At 34.3% G+C, this 21703-nt stretch overlaps 1 protein-coding gene across 2 annotated transcripts; it reads left to right on the forward strand.

The window, feature by feature from the left end:
• The first annotated feature begins 5625 nt into the window (after nucleotides 1-5625).
• Nucleotides 5626-20234, forward strand: LOC108990106 (serine/threonine-protein phosphatase 6 regulatory subunit 2-like). 2 transcript variants are annotated; one of them, XM_018963960.2, is made up of 20 exons: nucleotides 5626-5816; nucleotides 5890-5986; nucleotides 6734-6837; nucleotides 7023-7109; nucleotides 7232-7307; nucleotides 7522-7596; nucleotides 7690-7743; nucleotides 9426-9485; nucleotides 9575-9691; nucleotides 14064-14158; nucleotides 14275-14483; nucleotides 14901-14998; nucleotides 15241-15344; nucleotides 15543-15708; nucleotides 15980-16102; nucleotides 16611-16693; nucleotides 17611-17752; nucleotides 17848-17877; nucleotides 18063-18133; nucleotides 19068-20234. In XM_018963960.2, exons 2-20 carry the CDS (start codon nucleotides 5948-5950, stop codon nucleotides 19891-19893), a joined length of 2559 nt encoding a protein of 852 aa, XP_018819505.1. In that variant the 5' UTR covers nucleotides 5626-5816; nucleotides 5890-5947; the 3' UTR covers nucleotides 19894-20234. The 2 variants fall into 2 exon arrangements, with proteins under 2 accessions (XP_018819505.1, XP_018819504.1); XM_018963959.2 differs by having other exon boundaries at nucleotides 5627-5816; nucleotides 19065-20233.
• Nucleotides 20235-21703: the final 1469 nt, after the last annotated feature.

The raw sequence follows: 21703 nt of genomic DNA on the forward strand, positions 1-21703 counted from the left end.
TTGATACTAGTTGTTGTGAAATGCACACACACCAATGATGGCAAATAAAGTAAAAGCAATCACAATCAAGCACATAGCACAAAATATACGTGGTTCGGCAAATTGCCTACGTCCACAGAGTTACAAAAATCTTATTAATCAGAGGAGATTACAATTACTCAATCTCAACTCACACTTTATAGGTTTTTTTGTCTCTCACACAATATGCACTCACTTGACAATTGTTTTCTCTAAAAAATATACTAAAAGTCATATAAAACAAGTCAAATATGACATATATAGTAAACGGCGTTAGAAACCCTAATCTGTCAAAATCTGTGTTTTTCGCTCGAGCGACGTGTCGAGTGCGCATCGAGTGAACAACTAAAACAACATTGGCTGAAGCGAAATGTCGAGCGAGACTCGAGTGAACACTAGAGTTTGTGTCTCGCTCGAGCTTACTGTTGCGTGGGACTCGAGCGAACTCACGGGTTAAGCTTTGCTCGAACCCATTGTCGAGCGTATGTCGAGTGAACTCACGGGTTGAACTCGCTCGAGCGCATGTTGAGCAAACACTCTATTTCTCGATTTTCAACTCCAAAACCAGTTTTCACATAGAACCCAACAAATAAGTGATGTGTTTAGACACATACTTCTAAGTAACATATTATATTTAATCATATATTTATATTTAGATATGTTTAACCATAATCATAAGGGCAAGTCAATTGAATTATGAGCTACAAGAACTAGAATGAGAAAGTCCATGCATCAAGCACATCCATGTTCCAATACATGCTGCAGTTCCATGTATATTTCTTGGCAGTTCTTAAGTTGTGGCCGCATGAAATGTTCAGCGCCCGCGCACTGAACTCTACTCAAATATTCAGCAAACACAGAACGTTTATATAGGACCAATTCCCAACCTTTTTATACAAAACCTACTGTACAAGAAGATTATCAACGTCTTTTCTCCTTTGGCATGGGGCATGGGGTTTGGTTGAGAACTTGATCTGTAATGTTAAGGAGGCCGGTGGACCCAAAAGATCTATACATTTCAAATGATGTATTTTTTTTTTTTTTTTTTCTCTAAAACAAAGAGCTTTTGAGTTAAGAAAAAATATGAATTTTTAAGGTTAGGGGCTAAACTTTTAAGTTTTGCCAAAAGCCTATTTACATTAATTTGTCTTTTTTTAAAGCATACTAAAGATAACCTCTACCAATATATATGGAGAAGTGCTCGATCTACATACAAAATCTTACGAAATCAAATTTATACAATGCAATGATTTGATGTAATCTATTAGCACATATACTTTACAGTTAAAAATATTTTACAATATGACGTATCACATCAAAATATATCTATATAGAAAAAAAAAATTTCATCAACTACTGTTTACCACCCTTCACTTTATACTATATGAAAATCACTTTTATACTTTGTGAAAAAACTATATATATGAAATGTGATTAGAATAAATAGTAATTGATGGATAATATCTCTGCATCAATTAATTAGCATTAAGATACCATGTATGTAACCAGGAAGATACACACATTTTTGTCTGAGGGGCCCATAGAATTGCTGAGAACTGAATAATATATTTTCTACGAAGTGGCCTATGAAGTTTACTTTTCGGCCTCAAAGACAAATCCTTTTTAAACCAAAAAATAAAGTTTAAATTATATGTGAAATGCTAAGCATGTCCGTACGGATATCCCAAAGAGTTCTTAGTGCTGACGTCTGTTCGTGTCAATCAAGCATACTACTCAGAAAAATAATTCTGAACGACTATATTATTAAAGAGATTGACTATATTAACAGGACTCGACTGTAAATATTATTTTTTATTATTTAAATACGTTAATCCCCCGTGCAAAATGTCTTTGTTCCGTCTATCAGCACAACTAAGAAAAATAATTTCGATTTTCATATTATTTAAGAAAATTTCTTCTCATTAACTACTATTTATCATTTCACACTCCACATCCTATATTTTATGAAAACTATCTCCACATGATCCTATAAAAAAATTATAAATGTAGAGTATGAGAGTGAATAGTGACTGATATATAATAAATCACATTATTTAAGTATGTTGATCCCATGCAAAATCCACTACAAGAAAAACGAGCATTTATGATAAATTATCTGTAACGAGAATGTCTATTTATGACGAAAATAAATAATTATTTTAATAAAAAATAATTATTTTTATAAAAACTAATTGATAACAAATAAATAATTTTCTTGTAGAGATATCTTTTGTTATGTCTATATGAGCACAAACAATACTCAATCACGAGGTACTGATGCCAACCACCGGTACTAATATTAGGATTTAGTATCCTCTGAGAATGCACTTTTTTCTCGATCTGAACTAATACTAGTAACTAAACCAATCTAGATTGTGTTTTAATAAAATATTGATTAATACAAGTTACATGCATCATAGATAATATGCATTTCATGAATAGGTATACGTCATGCCACGGTACTTGTCCCATATTTATCATATTAGGTATGGAAATAAATAACTATGCATGGGAGCTTATACGAGTGAATGGCTTTGACATTTATAATAAATTAAGTGTTAAGGATATAATATAAATTACACTCGAGAATACCAAAATGAACTCAACTCATCAAAATCTTTTCACTTGAATGCATGACTAAGATTGCAACCATTAGCGAGGGTTTTCATTTTCATGACCCACGAGTGATTTACCCAAGTACTCTCATAGTACTCATTGGTCATACTAACCTCCTAAAGGTAAAGAGTAATGTTATTCATCATTTTCTTTTTCATTATCTTCTCATTATATTATAATATGGTATTAGATGATTGGTTCATAAGTAAAATGAATAGTATTTAATTATCTAATATCGCATCATGAGATAATGAAAAGATGATAAGAAAGATGATGATGAATAAATTTGTTAAAAGGTGAAAGTCTGATTTCTAGCTAGGTTAATTTATCTTCCTTAGAAAATTACCGACCATTGAACGATGATAAACACTTTATCCATTGATCTTTTCCTAGCCTTTTATCTTTGGATTTGTGACTAAATTTAACTTGTTTTGGGGTTTTTTTTTTTTTTTATCTAAGCAAGCCTTTCATTAACATAAAGTAACCAAGATATATAGGAAGGGGGTGAGGTTTCCAACAAATATTCATTGTAACAAGTACAATGCAAAATAATAATAATAAATAAATAAATAAAATAATTAGATTATAGTATCAAAAGATTGGTCCCATCTATTCTATGTAGAAGGGCATATTAAATGGAGTGGCATGGCGTGGCGTGACTTGACACTTACGAACGTTTTGGCCGTCATAGTGTAGTAAATCAGGTCTAAATTGAGTCAAGAAAATGTAAAATTGTTTTGTTTGATTACACAGATGAGATAAGATATGAAAGTTAAATAAAATATTATTAGAATATAATTTTTTAATATAATTTTTATTTTGATATTTAAAAAAATCAAATTATTTATTATATTTTATGTAAACTTTTAAAAAATTTATAATAAATATTAGATAAAATAAGATGATATAATTTGTGTAACTAAATGAGGCTTAAAAATCCAGAGACCTTTAACCATACACAAAAAGGGAAAAAAAAAAAAATTTTCACCCTTCAACCTAAAATTTTATATTTTGTACCCAAATTTACCAAAATCGATACACTGCATTTTTCTTCAACTAGAAAGTATGGGTAACCAACCAAAAGGGACGAAAATCGGATAAAAAGGACTGTTTTAAATCAAAACGAATGGCCAAATATTCAAAAGCTACCTTGAAATGAAGTGATTCCATTCCCTAGAAAAGAGTGCAAAACTTCGCAAGTTCGCAACCAAATGATTAATCAACCTTAAAATTCAAAATGGAAGGTAACGAAAAAAAAAAAAAAAAAAAAAAAAACTTTGTGATTGGATGATTAAGTTGAAATATGAAACTATATAAAAAAGAAAGAAAATTAAAAGACAGAGGAAAAATAATGAATCTAAAGTTGAGATTAAAGTTAAAAAGTTGAATAAAATATTGTTAAAATATATTTTTTAATATTATTGTTGTTTTGGGATTTGAAAAAGTTGAATTGTTTATTTTATTTTGTGTGGAGATTTTGAAAAGTTGTAATGATGAGTTGAGATGAGATAAGATGTTTTTAGAAAACAAACAAGGCCTAAAATGAAAACAAAAAGGCTTTCTCGTTTGAATCCGTCATGAGGGGCTGAATTATTGCCACCTTTACCTTTTTTTGTTTTTTTTAGTGGGTTTTATTATATAAATATTATATCCTTTTAAAATTCAAAAGGCTAAATTGAGACGCAACACGTGACCTTCAAAAACTGTCTTTTTTCGTACGGGCAAAGGCATTTCATGATATTCTTGAGGGTACTATCGGAAGCCGAAAAATGTGTTGCTCTCATGTGAGTAGTTACACGTATGACCAACCTATTCTTCTAGGTCTAATTTGTTTTTATAAAATAAAAATTATATTAAAAAAAATAATATTTTAATAATATTTTATTTAATTTTTAACTTTTATCTCATTTTTTTTGTGTAACTGAATGAGACCTTAGGCAATCAATAAGATTTTATCATCACGATTGATTTTAGTAAAAAGAATAAATTAAAACTAGTTGATTCTTGATATCAAATAAATTATTAGGTTCAACGATATTTAATTATTTAATTTTTCCATAATAATTATGATTATTGCTAGAAAAAGGTAGAGCATACTTTATTTTGACATCTCTGTACTTATTCATCTCAAACTGTTAGATTAAGGTTACGTTTGAAACATAAATTCATTTTAATTCATCTTAAATTAATCATTGATGATATATACTATTTTTTTAATTTTTTATAAAAAAGTTAAACTCATCTCAATCTATTTCATATATTTAAATGAGTAATGCTACTCATCATCGTCTCATGATGTGGCATCTGATGATTAAAGACTATTTATTATGTTTTACTTATAAATTTATCATTTAATGCCATATCATGGAATGATGAGTATAATTTTTTTATTTAAATACATATCACAATCTATTTACATTCAAACATATTTTAATGCAATCTATAAAATATTACTATTCTCCATAGATCATGGTGTTCAGCATTTATAAGAATTAGGTTGTCAATATATTATCAGCTTAGTGTACCAGATCTCATTATTGAAACGGACCTGGTTTACATCTAACTCTCAACCACCATTGATATTTGCTAACATGTGGGATGGCATTCTAGAGTTCTATTATTTCATGATTATTGATTTTACTAATGTATGTGGAGGAGGCAATAAAATTTAGATAAGTTGGGATTATCCATCTTTAGATAATGATAATCTTATATTTGTTTCTTAGGTTGTTAATAGTTATGCTTATTTATAGTTTCTATACAAGTTTGGTTTTACTTGTAAAAACGTTTTTTCTGGTAAAAGGAAAATAATTATATAAAATTAAATAATTTAATTTAAAATTTTTTATATTATTTAAAAGAAATTAAAAAATTATATATTTTTCTTAGAAAGAAAATGAAATTGGTTGGATGTGAATATTAGGGGTATTTAATTTGAATGAAGAATATGTAAAGTGTAAACATAATAAAGATGAATGTTGTGGGAATTTCGGAGTACCAAACTGATGTACTTTTGCGACCCTCAGCAATTAGCTCCTGTTTAGCTGCGATTTTTTCGTCCTCTGTCTCTCTCTCTCTCTCTCTCTCGATCTTCACGGCCTAGGCCTCTTTTCCATCTCCCTCTCTCGCAAAAAAATAGGGTTTCCAGCTTCAAGCATCTCTCTCTGTCTATCTGTCTCTCTGTATGTGTCTCAGCTCACTCGAATCTCGAGCTCTCCGCGTCTTTTCCTGACCTAGATTTCCTCGTGTGTCCAGGGTTTTTACAGATCTGCGCAGCTCTTGCTTCGAGCTCAGCTGAATCTCTTTCTTCGACATGTTTTGGAAGATCACATCTCTCTCTGCCTCCTCACCCGTAAGTGATTTTAAACCCCAATTGTATTTGACTCTTAATAATGCTAATTCGCTGGCTTTGTATTTCTATGAAATAGACTGCCATGTTTAGATTTTCTTTCTTTCTTTTTCCCCATGTTTTCTGCGGCATATTTCTTCTTTTGTTCTTGGAAATGGAAAGCTAGTTTCGTTTTGGTTCTATTGATTGCTGTTTCAACTTGATGGTATGTTTCATTCCAATTTGCTTTGGACTAATTTACCTGAGGTGTACTAGTTTTGGTTGATGAATATGTTTACTTTTTGCCGCAACGTTTTTATTTATATTATGAATTTCTTCTAGTGGCTTACTTCTTGTGGTTTTCCTTAATCTAGAGATTTGAAGGGTTCATTCTCTGGGTTTTTCGTTTGCGCATCAGTATAGCCTAAATTAATCTGCATGTAGTTAAAGTTGTAGAATCCCTGTTTTTCTTTACAAAATTCCATTTCACCTTCTTTTGGCTGCTGGGAATATGGAATGAACCTTGTCTATTAGAAGCTTTTGGTCTTGTGAATTTGAGTCCAGAACAATATGGTTTTTCAAGGAATTAGTGGTTGCTTTAGAGTGAACTGATAGAGGCGTTTTACTGGTTAAGGGGTACTTATCACGAGAAATTCTAGTGTAGGAACCTATTAATGCCTGGCTTTGACTGCTGGCATTGCTCTTTACTATTATCCCCATATGATCTTTCTCTCCAACTTCATCAAGCTTTTGTGTTTTTCTTGTATACAGGTGGAGTCACTATTGGACAAGGAGAATTTCACTTTGGAAGAGCTTTTGGATGAAGAAGAAATAATTCAAGAATGCAAAGCATTAAACAGTCGGCTCATTAACTTGTAGCATTTCTTTTTCATTCTCTTGAAACGTGTTTTTATCAACTTTATCATCTATTACCTTGTTTTTCCATCCAATTTATAAATAGTCGGTTGCTTGGAAGTCAACGAAATTGATATGAACTGTATATTGTTTATTGGATAATATAGAAGTTAATCCTGGAAACTACTTGACATTTATGTTTCAGTCTACGGGATAGAGCCCAGGTGGAGCAGTTGTTGGGATATATTGTTGATGAAGCCCCAGAGGATGCTGAAAGCAAACGAGTCTTCAAGTATATTACTCTGACTTGATAAAAAAATGGATCTTCTTAAATTTTCAAATTGAAATCTCTGTTTTCTGAAATTTTCTTCCTTTCTCCTGATTTTCAATCATAATTTTTTTTTCATGCTGTAGATTTCCATTCATTGCCTGTGAGATCTTCACATGTGAAATTGATGTTATTTTGAAAACTTTGGTGGAGGAAGAGGAGGTACATGTTTACGGTTTTTCATGATCACATTATCTATAAGGATGGAAGTTGTTATGGTTTTCCATTTCTAGCTCCTAACTTGTAATTAGCTGCTCTCCTTTTTATACTTCATGTCTACTTGGGCTTTACCTATCTACGTGATTCAATAAAATTTTATTTTACTTATAAAAATAGGTTTTGATACTGATTTCTTTTTCCTTCCCTGTGATTGCAGCTGATGAACTTGCTCTTCTCCTTCTTGGAACCTAATCGTCCACATAGTGCCTTGCTGGCTGGGTATTTTAGCAAGGTATGCCACGATGATAGAAGGAACTTTGGATTGTTTGATATTTCACTTCTGCTCTAGTTGAAAAGCTCTTTTTTTTTTTTGTTCTCATGTTAGGTTGTTGTATGCCTTATGATACGGAAGACGGTCCCACTTATGAATTATGTCCAAGTAAGCAACTTTCTTAAATCAGCATTGTTGATTGAAAGTTTTATATTTTTATTGTGAGCTCTTCCAATGTTCTGGAAATGACAACGTGCTTCTAAATTGAAACTATTGATTCCTGTTCATGGCAAGCATCGATTGAATGTGCCTGAATTGAATTTATGCTTTACGTTGTGGTCAACTGCACCCTCAGAACAACTTGTGGTTGTTGCTTATGGGCATAAAATTATCGATCACTTCGCATGGTATTTTCCCCTAGTGATGTTGTTTGACTCAAAGTGAAGGGATAGAGTTCTTTGCTATCATTGGCACCTTTTTAGGCAATGGTGACTTGTGATACCAAGCTTGTCTCATTCTGGTGGTGATAGATCCTTTGATAACATAACTATATACTCCTGAATACAGTAACTTTTGAGACCATCAAATCGGTTTCACTTATTTCTTATCCATTGCTATCGTGTGGTACCCAGTACATTTTTTATGCCATCTTTTCTGTTTATTGCAAAAGAGTGGTGGCATTGGTTTTTTGTTTTTGAAGTACTGTGCATTATGTAGCACTCCTTAAATTTTTTTCCCATGCATGTATGTTTATATTTAGTGTGTTGACTAGTGTATCCTTTATATGTATTGCTTTCCTATGGTGTTTTTTTGTAGCTGGTATTTTGTTCTTCCTGCATAACCATCAATACTGCAATCTTTTTTTTTCTGTGTTTTTTGTTTTACTTTTAAACCTGCCAACCAAAGTTGCATTGGAACTTCTTCTAGCATGAAATTTCTTTGTGTCACATGGCTCTGTGCAGTCAAGCTCTAATGCAGTTCCAGATGCTAGATCTTTAGAATCATCTACTGCATGAAAATTCTCGTTTTTTTAAACTTTGGTCACTAGTTTTTGCCATATAAGTGAAAATAAACAAGAATCTCAGAACTTAAATGCTTTATTTTAAACCTTTGTCCTTCTTCTTTTGGGTATTTGCTAATATGCTTAGTTGGTTAATGAACATAAAAGTTTGTGCTTATATTTTTCTGAACTACTCAGAAAACTAAAATGGAATTCAGCTGTATAATGTTTCTGTGGCTAAGGCCATGCTTATTTAATGGCTCTGTGCAGTCAAGCACTAGTGCTTTGATTGCCAGTTTCAGATGCTAGTTCTTTAGAATTATCTACTGCATGAAAATCTTCGTTTTTTAAACTTTGCTCATTAATTTTTGACTGACATGTGAAAATAGACAAGAATATCAGAATTTAAGATATTAAGCCTTTTGCCTCCTTATTTTGGGTATTAGCTAATTTGCTTAGTTGGTTAATGAACATTAAAGTTTGCGCTTATATTTTTCTGAACCTTCTAAACTAAAATGGGATTCAACTGTCTAATGTTTCTGTGGCTAAGGCCATGATTATTTAATCTGCAATATTTAATGCACTTTGAAAGTTATATATCTATTTGATGGGAATCTTGACATCATGTGAAAACTGTTCCTGGATCTCTGATTAATTTATTAACTCTAAGATCTCCACTCTGGTTTGGCACCTTTAGGAAAAATGCCTTCAAATCTAGTTACCTCTTGCCTGTCAGAAACAGCATGATAGTGGACTACTTTCTTTATTATCTACAGAAAATGCTGTCTATTTTTATTTTCTTATGGCCTAGGAAACTATATTGGATTCACACATTAGTTGATCATTACAGGCTCATCAGGACGTTTTTCGCCATTTGGTTGATTTGATAGGAATTACATCTATCATGGAGGTAAAACCTTTCTACTTCATTGGCTATATTGTTTTTATAAGATTTGCATTTTACATTTTATATTAGTCTGAGGTGATCTTTTAATGCAGGTCTTGGTTCGACTTGTAGGCTCCAATGACCATGTGTATCCCAACTACGTAGATGTGATGCAATGGTTGGCTGATAGCAATCTGCTAGAAATGATTGTGGATAAACTGAGTCCATCAGTAAGTGCCATAATGCATTTCTAATATAGGTTCAGTAATGCCTTTTCATGCTTACTGGCTGAGCCATTAGCATTTAATGTGTCTTTTTAGTTAGAGTTTCATCACTATGCCCTATATATATATATATCTATATATATATGAAAAGAGCCCTAGTTGACCAGTAAATCCGTTTAAGATCTTTGAGTTCTTCAAATTCTGCATGTTCCCACTTTGAAGCTCCAATAATTTTATGTTCATTATTAGAATAAATTGAGCCACAGCTTCCTTTGATTTGCACTGAATGGAAGATTAGAATCTAGGTGGTTGAGTGTATATATGACTGGCCCACTCTGGGATTCCCAATCAGCCGTTTTATTTTCAAATATGGTTTTGCCACCTTACCTGTGGTGTACTGTGGTGTAGCATGTACACAAGGTTGTACTGGCTCACTTCAGTGCCTTCTCTAGCATTTACCTTTTACAATACTGCCACAAAAGTTGATGACCTGGTAAGCACTGATGTGTCGCTGAAGCCATTTTATGATGGTATTATTGGTCAAATTGATAGCACTTCATTTGGTCAAAACTATAATAGCAACATGTTAGAACTTTTTGAAGTTAAGGACCAAAATAAAACTTCCCTTATATATTAGGGACTAACAAATACATATAAAAAAAAAATTAGGGACTAGCAATATAGTTCGTGAGGATGAGATAAAGCAGCGCCAAAGTGGAGCTTTGGAGTACATTATAAGTTTGTGACAAGGCATTGTGGAGAGCGCTGATCGACCCCAAGTATGATGGAGCACTGTGGGGTTTTTTTTTTTTTTCCAATGTGGTACATGGGGCATATGGTGTGGGGTTGTGGAAGAATATTATAGGAGGATTACCTTTTTTTTTTATCAGTAAAAAGTAATTTTCATTAATATGAATGATAGGCATGACATGTACACAGGGAGTATACAATAGAAAACACCTAAATACATTCTTAAAAAACTAAATTAGAGCTAAGAACTCATGTACACTATTTCCATTAAGAACAATGGCTGAGAACCATAAGAGTAAAGTGTGTAGAAAAAAATTCTGAAGCTCCTCCATTGTTCGCTCCCTATCTTCAAAGCATCGTGCATTCCTTTCCATCCAAATACACCACATAATGCACAACAGATCATCTTCCAAGCTGCTGCTACCTGTGAACAACCTTTTAGACCCTTCCAACAAGCAAGCAGGTTGACCACCTTTGCCAGCATAACCCATGCTACATCCACCCTACTAAATATCCCATTCCACAACTCTCTCGTCACCTCACAATGCAATAGGAGATGGTCCACTGATTCTCCATTTTTTTGCACAAATAACGCCAATTCATCACAATGAGGCCCCTCTTTCTTAAATTATCCGTGGTTAGAATTTTTCCAAGTGCATCAGTCCACACAAAAAAGGCCATTGAAGAGTCTTGGGCAAACACACACAGATCCGCTATCGAAGCCTCCCTATTAGCCGCAATGTTATAGAGCTGTGAAGGCCCTCTTCAAAGAACGCTCTCCACACCAGACATCCTGCCAAAACTTGATGCGAGCGCACCCTGTCCGACTACAAATCTAATATTATTTTCAAAGAACTGCCATCCCCCCTTATATGTCTCCACAAACTCACACCATACCCCCCTCACTTCATTAGTGCACCATCCCCCCCAAGCACCTCCATATCTGGAGTCTACCACTTCCTTCCACAAAGACTCCCCTTCTTCTTGATACCTCCATAGCCACTTCCCCAAAAGTGCTTTATTGAAAGTCCTCAAATTGCGCACATCCAAACCACCACTCGAAACTAGGGAGCAAACTTTATTCCAACTAACAAGATGGAATTTGGTTTCTTCCCCTAGACCACCCCACAAGAAAGTCTGGAATAACTTCTCGATTCGATGCGCTACCCTACTAGCAATGGGAATAGGGATAGGAAATAGGTTGGGAGGTTAGATAGAGTGCTAGTGATCAATGTGAGTCGCCCCCCCTTCGATAAATACAGCCGTTTCCACCCTGTCAACCGTTTCTCCACTCTCTCAATAACCCCTTCCCATATACCTCTAGTTTTGAAAGTGGCCCCCAAAGGAAGGCTCAAATATTTCATAGGCAAAGAACCCACTTTACACCCCAACGTTTTTGCTAGTGTATTGATATGGGGCACCACACCCACCGCCACCATCTCAGATTTGCCCAAGTTTACCTTGAGACCCGTCACAACCTCAAAGCGCAACAAGAGTGCCCGTATGGCTTGGATTTGACCCACCTCCGCTTCACAAAAGAGAAGTGTATCATCTGCAAATAAAAGAAGTGAGATCATGATAAAACCAAAAGTACCATTGCCTGCCGAAAAACCTGCTATATAGCCTCCATCTACAACTACCTTCACCTTCCGGCCTAGTGCCTCCATAATAATTACGAATAGAAATGGAGACAATGGATCCCCTTGCCTCAATCCGCGGGAGCTACAAAAGAAACCCACCGGATTACCATTAACAAGCACTGAGAAACGCACAGTAGTTATGCAATATCGAATCCATGAAATCCACCCGTTACCAAAACCACATTTCCCAAGTAAGTAAAGGAGAAAATCCCAATTGATATGATCATAGGCTTTCTCCATATCAAGCTTACAAAGTATGCCTGATTTACCCTCCTTCAACCTCTAATCCAAATACTCATTGGCAATAAGAACTGAGTCCAATATCTGCCTCCCCCGAACGAAGTCATTTTGAGACTTCGAAATGATTTGTTCCATTACCACACTTAATCGATTAGCCAGAACCTTGGAGATAATTTTATAAACCCCACTCACTAGGCTAATGGGACAGAAATCATCAACTTCCAACACTCCTTGTTTGAAGAAACAATGGCTATGAACGTCGCATTGAAGCATTTTTCAAATTTTTGGAAAGCATGGAATTCAAAAAAGACCCGCATAATATCACATTTCACAATCTCCCAACAATTTGGAAAAACCCCATCAAAAATCCATCCGGTCCAGGTGCTTTGTCTTTGGCCATGCATCTAATGACCTTATGCACCTCATCTTCTTCAAAAGGTCTTTCCAACCAGCTCGCACTCTGCATATCAATGGACTCAAAAGGCAAACCATCGAGCTTTGGCCTCCAACAAGTCGGCCCCATGAGCAGATTCTTATAGTAGTTCACAATATGGTTCTCTAAATCAGGGGGGGAAGAGAGAACTTGATTACCTTCCTTAAGAATCTTAATGGTGTTGTTGCACCTATGAGAACTGGCCACTCTATGAAAAAACTTCGTACATTTATCCTCTATTAGAGGAGGATAACCTATAAAAGGAAAGTTTTAATATTGGAGGTGGATGGGGGTTTTCTATTTACATATCAGATTTGTGGTGGGTGATGCCTATAGGATCATATTTTGGCATGATATATGGTATGGAGATAGAGCCCTAAAGACTTTTTTTCCAAGCAGTGTTCTGAATAGTGTGTGAGCAGGAAGCTTCAGTGGTTGAGTTATTGGGAGTTACTGGAGGTTTTCTGCAGTGGAATGTATTCTGTAGGAGCTAGGGATGTAGGAAGCGATCTGAAGCGATGATGTCTTTTGGATCCCTTCCCAAAAAGGGAAATTCTATGTCCGCTCATTCTATGAGGCCATTACTTGTCAGCACTGCAATCCTTTTCCTTGGAGTATGTGGAGGAGTAAGGCGCCTCTTAGGGCCACTTTCTTCATTTGAACAGCTTCTTTGGGGAAGGTTCTGATCATGGACAACCTAAGGAAAAGACGAATCATAGTATTTGACTGGTGTTGCATGTGTAGGAGAAGTGGAGAGACTGGATCATTTGCTTCTTCACTGTGTGGTGGCTAGGGCCCTATGGGATGATATCTCCAGTAGAGTGGGGCTAGCTTGGGTTATGCCTTGGAAGTTGGTCGATATCCTTGCAAATTGAAGAGGTCTATGCAGCATCCCACAAACTGTAGCAATATGGAAGATGGTCTCATATGTCTATCATGCTTGCATTTGGAGGGAAAGGATCGATTGGAACTTTGAAGACAGAATGCTCATTGGATGAACTTAGACGCTTCCTTGCCATACTAATGTCATGGGCAATGGCTATGGATTTCTTTTTCCTTTTTTTATTTTCCTGAATGATTGCTATAAATTTCAACGACTCAACTTTCATGATTTTCTTGTATCTATTTTTTCTAGTTCTTGACTAGGTGTCTTCTCTTGTATACATCCTGTGTATTTGTGCTATTCCTATTTCCCATTATAATTTTTTTTTAAAAATTCTTTACAAAAATGTTTGTGACAAGTTTTATCATATTCTGCTATAACCTGGTCTGGCGTTTTCTGTTATTACCTAATAGTTGATTTTACTTGGACCAGAGTCCTCCTGAGGTTCATGCTAATGCGGCTGAAACACTATGTGCCATAACACGAAATGCCTCATCAGCCCTGGCCACTAAACTTTCTAGCCCAAGGTTTGTATTGAGATAGCATTTTGGTTCATCAATTAAACACAGGCGGGTGCAAATGTACATTATTATTGATTTGTTCAAATTGTAGAAAGATGTTTTGAATTTGTTATCTATGTCAGCTTTGTTGCAAGGATATTTGGTCATGCATTGGAAGACTCGCATTCAAAATCTTGCCTTGTCCACTCGCTTTCTGTTTGTATTTCTTTGTTAGACCCAAACAAATCTGCAGCAGCTTCTCCCATGTTTCATTCTTTTCGAATTCAACATATGTATGAGCCTCCAATCTCTGTGAACCCTGAGACGATTGGTGCAATGCTCCCCAAACTTGGTGAGTTTTTCAATGTATTTACTTTAGGTGTTTTAAACTGAAATTTGTTAAAATGTTCACATGGTTGATTATTTCTTCTCATGCCAAATGTGCTGTTTGATGTACTCCCTATAAAATAATTATGCATCTATTACATTCCTGTTACATAACACAATTGTCTATATGCTTGCCCATTTTTTTCTTGGCCGGGAAGAGAGAATTCTTGCTATAAGGGGATGCTACATTTTCTCTAATTAATTATTTCATCTTTCAATTCAGAGCGAACTTTTCCCAATATGAATTCAAAGATATCTGAGTATGTTTTAAATATGTACCGTATTACATGTTTCCACAATATGATGAGATATTTTAAGCAACTTACTTTTTGCTTGGCTTCCTTCATGAAAGTAGTTAATTTTTACTACTCTTATTGTACAGGTGACTTGCTTACACTTCTGATTGTGTCATCTGATGAGAAGAAACTGCCTACCACGTATGGCGAATTGAGGCCTCCTCTTGGGAAGCATCGGTTAAAGGTTGGTTTGTTTCTTTATCATAAGTTTAATACACAGAAACCCTAATCTCCCAATTTTGATTGTGAATGGAGTAAACTAACAGAGTTGGTTGTCATATATCCTAAGCCCATAGTCAAGATTTGGAAATTGTTGCATCATTCTTATTTCAGGTTAAAACTCTTGTTTGTGCCATAAACTGACTTTATTGTTGTCTTTTTTATTCCAACTTTATTTTCCCGAATTTTTTTTACTATTCTTTCCAGATTGTGGAGTTCATTGCGGTGCTATGGAAAACGGCCAATGATTCTGCAGAGAACGAATTGGTCAGCTCAGGGACCATTCGACGAGTCATTGATCTTTTCTTCGAGTAAGTATTTCATTTTTTTCATTCTGAATGCTGAGTAGTCAAGTTTTATTTTTATTTATTTTTTCTTTTTTGTTAAGTTGCATGAGTGGTCAAGTTATCCAGAGAAAGCTTGATCTCTTCGTGCAAGAATTGTTTTTGTTTTTTGGGTTAGACTGAAGATGCATGGTTTTGTTAGTTTTATGTGTTTAATGAATGCAGGTATCCATTCAATAACTCACTGCATCACCATGTAGAGAGTATCATATTGTCATGCTTGGAAAGCAAGAGTGATAGTATCGTCAATCATCTTCTTCGAGAGTGTGATTTGATCGGAAAGATTCTCCAAGCAGATACACATCCCATTCTTTCTGGTGACAGTAATCAGGTCACTATCTTTTATGGTTCTCAAATACCACTATAGCACATCCAATGTGTGAAACAAGATAAGAAAGGACAATAATTATTGAAAAAAGTATAAAGGAAAATTGTAGATTTGCAATCTATCCATCTTTAGTTTCCTTTCAATTGAATGTGATGAAATTAATGTACTTATCATCTGTAATAGCACATGGTTACATGCAGAGTCATTTATGTTCTCTTTAGCTATTGATTGTGCCAGAAATTCTGATTATTTTTAACTTTCCCTGAATTTGTAGCCAACAATACCTGCTGCTGGAAAACAGATGCCTCGCATAGGAAACCTTGGACACATTACACGAATTTCTAATAAGCTTGTTCAGTTGGGAAACAGTCAGAGCCATATTCAGGCATGTCTTCAGGTGGGTTATAGATGGAGGGAGAGGTTTAAGGGTATGTTAGAACTTGCTGGGTTTATGTCCTTCCCAAAGCAATTCTACTATGTGCTATGCTTTACCCGGAAAGTAAAGTTTCCTGGGTAGAAAATATCTTTAGACCACTTCCTTGGTGCCCTGACTAATAGCAGAGGATTTTTGTAAAAACCATCTCTTTCAGTGTGTATTTTCTTATCAAATTATGTGTGTTGTATTTGGTGAATTATTGTTATTTAACCTTGACTAGATGATTTGTTTTGAACTTATCTTCAGATCATGCTTTTATGTGTTCCTGAAAAGTTATGTGATCTTCATTTTTTTTAATATTGCAATGTCTATATTTCCTCTTATTGTGTGCGGTATTGGGTGCAACATTGGTATCTATCCTTGAAAAAATCAAAGAACTTAAGGATAATTTTCAGTATCTCTTACAAATGGACACGCTTTTCTTTTTAATATCAATACTAATGCAACTATTTTCATTTGTTCTTTATAGGAAAATAGTCAATGGAATGAGTGGCAGACTACTATTCTGCAGGACCGCAATTTGGTTGAAAATGTCTACCGATGGGCTTGTGGGTATGATCTTGTTTCATCTATGTGCTTTGCATGCTCTAGATTTATTCATCCAATTCAAATTAAGCAATTTTTCAAGTATGAGACTTTGGAGGTTTTCTTAACATATTGAAAATCACGGAGTATTGTGCATAATTGAGTTGTGATTTTTTTTTTTTTTTTATAAGTAATAAGAAAAATTTATTCATACGAATGAAATAGGCATAACCCGTGTACACAGGAAGTATACAAAAAAAACACCTAATTAATTCTAGCTAAGGAAAGAAAGTCGTGGACATTGTTTCCATAAAGTACAATGGCTGAAAACCATAGAGCATTAAAGTGCACATAAAAAAATTCTGAAATTCCTCCATTGTGCATTCCCTATCTTCCAAAACATCTCTCATTCCTCTTGGACCATTTGCACCACATGATTTGCAACGGGATCATCTTCCACACTGCCCGCCACTTGGGGACAGCCTTGAAGCTCCTTCCAACAAGCCAATAAATTTTTGATAAATACAACGGGACCATGTGCACCACATTGAGTTGTGATTTACAGGATATTTCTGATAACAGACTTCAAAAGTATTTCTTATGAGATTTTAAGTGTTCTAAAGTGGGAGGAATTTGATGAAATGTTTGTTATATGGAAAATTTTAGCTTCAAAAGCATTATTGGGACTAGTCAGTTATCTATATCATTTTATTTACCTATAAATAAAGTTACATCATTTTATCACCGAGTGCAATTGCACTTGATTACTGTTGTGCTGTTCAAGTATAGTGAAAAAAGGTCAATTGTGTTTATATTTTCCCTTTTTGTCTGAATCTTTACTTTAGTCTGTTTGTCATGTTCTTCACTGCATTTAACGCCACCAATCTTTCTTCTTTCTTCTTGTTTTATTTTTCCATCCCCATTTTTCTCCCTACTGTTTGCAGCCGTCCGACTGCATTGCAAGATAGGACAAGGGACAGTGATGATGATGATCTTCATGATAGAGATTATGATGTAGCGGCCCTAGCAAATAATTTGAGCCAGGCCTTTCGCTACAAAATCTATGGGAATGAAGATGCTGAAGAGGTTTATAGTTGGATGCTTTTTAATCATATAATATTACCAACCTTTTTTCATCTGTAATTTTACCATCCTTTGATGTTTGAATGTCATGTTTGCAGGACCATGGAGCTCTTGATCGTGATGATGAGGTAATTATTTTCTTATATTGACGTAGTTTTCCTGATTTGAATGTAAAGGCGAAGGTTTGATATATGCCTTATTTAGCTTGAATAGTATGAAGATCTAGAATGTGTAGGAATGTTATATATTTTTTGGGGCGGGGGGGGTATTGGATTTGATAGTGAAATGTCTCTTTTTGGCTCTTAATATACAGGATGTATACTTTGACGATGAATCTGCCGAAGTTGTAATATCATCCTTGAGGCTAGGCGATGATCAAGGGAGGTTAGTTTATAAATTATTTTCTTTAGAGAAATATATCACTAAGAATTCTTACATACTATTGATTAGTTCAGTGGGAGAATATTGTTGACGAGCAAGGGTTCATAGTAGTTATGAAGCATTTCTCACTATCTGCCAGTCCAACCCCTTCTTGACTATGTTTTCAGAGTTTGGAATGTGCACCCATTGTCTGAGCTACTGCTTCTGGTACTAGTGAGAAAGGAGAGTATAGTGTAAGGGAACAAAAAATACTTTGAAGAAGCCGACCAAATAAAGTGCTATACATTATATCTGAAGCAAATACACATAGGCTGTGTGAGCTACAGTTAAAAACTTCTCCCACTTTGTGCCCATTGCGTTATCAAAGAGATTTAAAAATGATATATGAAGGAGCGCCATTTGCACTGTTAGTTTGCACAGGGTTAGGTATCTCATTGGCAAACCTGAAACTTACTGAAAATAATCCAAAAAAAATATGTTCATCTTTAATATAAATAAGAGATTTCAGATGTACGAAATTCAAAATTGTTTCATATATAGATAAAACTAACTACATCTTATGTTGCTATTTTTAAGATGAAAGTGTACATCATACTCGTGAGAAAAAAAAAGATGAAGATGTATAACACGTCTGTAAAATATGGTCTTTGTTAGTATTTCCTTTATTTGCTTTCCAAAGCTCCCTTTGAAACATGACACATCTGCGACTTCAAATGTTATTTAGTTTTTTACTCCTATTTGGTTTGGCTGTTGATGTAAGTGTTTAGTTATGATGTTCGCTTATAAAAGAATGTTATTTAGATGTATTTGGTGGTTTAAGGGATTCGTATTGGCTCAGCTTTGTGCATTATAAATATTAGTTGCTGTTCTTGTTCTGGTGGAACTAATAATGTTAAATAGGAAGATGAAATTTAACATTTTCCTTTTCATGCAGTAGTCTTTTCACGAATTCAAACTGGTTTGCATTCCAAGAAGACAGAATTGGTAGTGCACCTGTGAGCACATCAGAGATAATGGATGAGATAAACTTAAACGGAACTGCAAATGGTGGTAACAGCAGCAGTGATGATGAAGTGGTGGTTGGTGAGGACGAGGAGCTGGCTGAAAGTAAAGACCCTGTCAATGGGACTTCAAGTTCCAATACGAACTTCCCGAACGGGTTTACTGGGAGTGGTTCCTTGAATGGTGGGTTTTTGAACAAGGAAAATGAACTAGCGAGTGCTTCCCATGATATGGGCTTCTTTAGGTTCGAGACATCTGCCGGTGAGGAGTTGTTGGGAGCTAGGCCTCTCCCTGATTGGGTGGGATGGGGCGATTCATCAGATGTGCAAGTTGGTGGTTCGAGTGTGAACCCATTTGAGGATCACTACAATTCAGACACCAATCCTTCTGGTCAAGCACAATTAGTAACTTCCGATGCATGTTCCCTTTCACGCGAAGTATCGATAATTCCAAATGGCTCTCCAACCACGACAGCTTCTAGTGATAGTTCAGTAGGTATTGATTCAAGTCAGAGGTCTACTGCTGTTCCATCATTGTTTGAAGAGGATGTTGAGTTTGTAGGTGTTGAATTAGAAGGTACCGAGAAGGCTATGGAACAGGCTCTCAAGGAGGGGATAGTTGGGGAAGCAGGGCCATTGAAGAGAAACATTAAACAAAAGGTGCCAGAGAAGGAGAATTCCGAGGAGGGTGGACCTGGAATGAAGGAGTTCAATGATGCCAATTATTGGAGGGTCGATCAAGAGGTTACTGTGTCAGAGTGATTGTGCGTCGTCTCTGCTTAGGATGTTTCACCCTTAAAAGTTCGATCCGACGGGATTGGGCCCTTTTTTCAGCAAACATATGTACAGTAATTTTGTTTCCAGATGGAGCCGCGGGGTGGGGGGGGAGGAGATTGGATGGTAGGTTGTGTTCAATGGTTATTGTTGTTTATTATTATTAGTTATTTTAATTACTCTTCTTGTTGTTTATGGTTCAAGGTTTTTGTTTCCTTCTGCTACTGATTTATGGGGGTTTTCCAGATCCATCATAATCATATTTATTATTGCCAGAGAAAACACTCTTTTCTTTTCCAATATCTATTTATTATTGGGCATTTGATTGGGGGTTTATGTTGGAAACGGACTTCCGATTCTTTTGTTTCGTTATTATTATAGGACAACTGACCAGCCTCCGCCAATTTGGTAGTGCCGGTGGGTGCTCCCCCATGAGAGATTCACCATGTCTACATTGTTTATTTCATGGGAAATTATATTTTGTGCAAGCAGCGGGTATTTATTTATTTTGAAAAAAGTGAGTAAATATGAAATTTATTATTAAAAAAATTAATTTTTAAAAGGAGTTTGTGTATTTTATATTTGTAAATATCATTTCTGATATTCTATCCATCCTGCATCATCATAAGAAAACGTTTAACTTTTTTATTTTTATTTTTTGCTTCATTTTGATTTGTATATGACAATTTGAAAGGACTAAATTAAGGATGAGTTTGGATGTTGAAGTGAGTTGAGTTGAGATGATAAAATATTGTTAGAATATTATTTTTTAATATTATTATTATTTTAGGATTTAATAGATTTGAATTGTTTATTATATTTTGTGTTGGGATTTGAAAAAGTTGTAATAATAAATTAAGATGAGTTGAGAGTAGTTGATGATCCAAATGAAGCCTAAGAGACTTCGTTTTGTGAGATGTGTGGGTGTACGCTCTCCAACCAAGTGCTGCCCCCCACCTAACGGTTCTATAGATTTTAAAATGAACTAAATTATATAAAATTGAGTAATGTTGCTCATCATTCTCTTATCATAAGATGATTGAAAATAATTTATTATGTTTTATTTATGAATTTATTATTTAATGTCACATCATAAAATGATGAGAGGAAGAGGGATGATAAGTAGATTTTTTTTATAAAATTATTACTAAATCTAGAAATTTTGAATCCAAAAACTATCAATACATTGATGCCTTGTTTGGATTAGGAATTCTCTTAAATTTTAAAATTATCAAAATTTCTAATAATTTAATTCTCAAAAATCGCTCAAACACAAAATATTCTTGAATTTTAAATTTTAAATTTTAAATTTTTTTATCTAATCATTACATAAATATAAAAATCAACGAAACTTTTACAAAGTTTAAAATAAAATTAATATTAAAAAATAATATTTATTTTTAATATTTTTATTCAATTTTTTTCTCTCATATCTTTCTGAATCTAATAAAATATCTTAACTTAAACTATTTCATTACTATTCATAAAATTATGAGATATTCTTGCATTTTACTTATAAAAAAAAAAAAAATCTGAAATACTTCAAATATCCAAACATATTCCAAAATCTCTTGAGATAGCGTTCAAAGACCGTCAAAATAATTACAAGGAAAAAGCTTTATTTACAAAAATATTTCATAAAAATATATTCATAAATTAATATAATTTGATGTAATACATATTATAATATTATTTTTATTATTAAATAGATCTAACGTATATATAAAAATACATCAATTTATAATTTTACTTTTATAAAATGTTTCGTTTGATTATTTAACTTCTCTCAATTCATCAT

This window comes from Juglans regia, chromosome 14 (genome assembly GCF_001411555.2).
Source record: "Juglans regia cultivar Chandler chromosome 14, Walnut 2.0, whole genome shotgun sequence".
NCBI classification, from domain to species: Eukaryota; Viridiplantae; Streptophyta; class Magnoliopsida; order Fagales; family Juglandaceae; genus Juglans; species Juglans regia.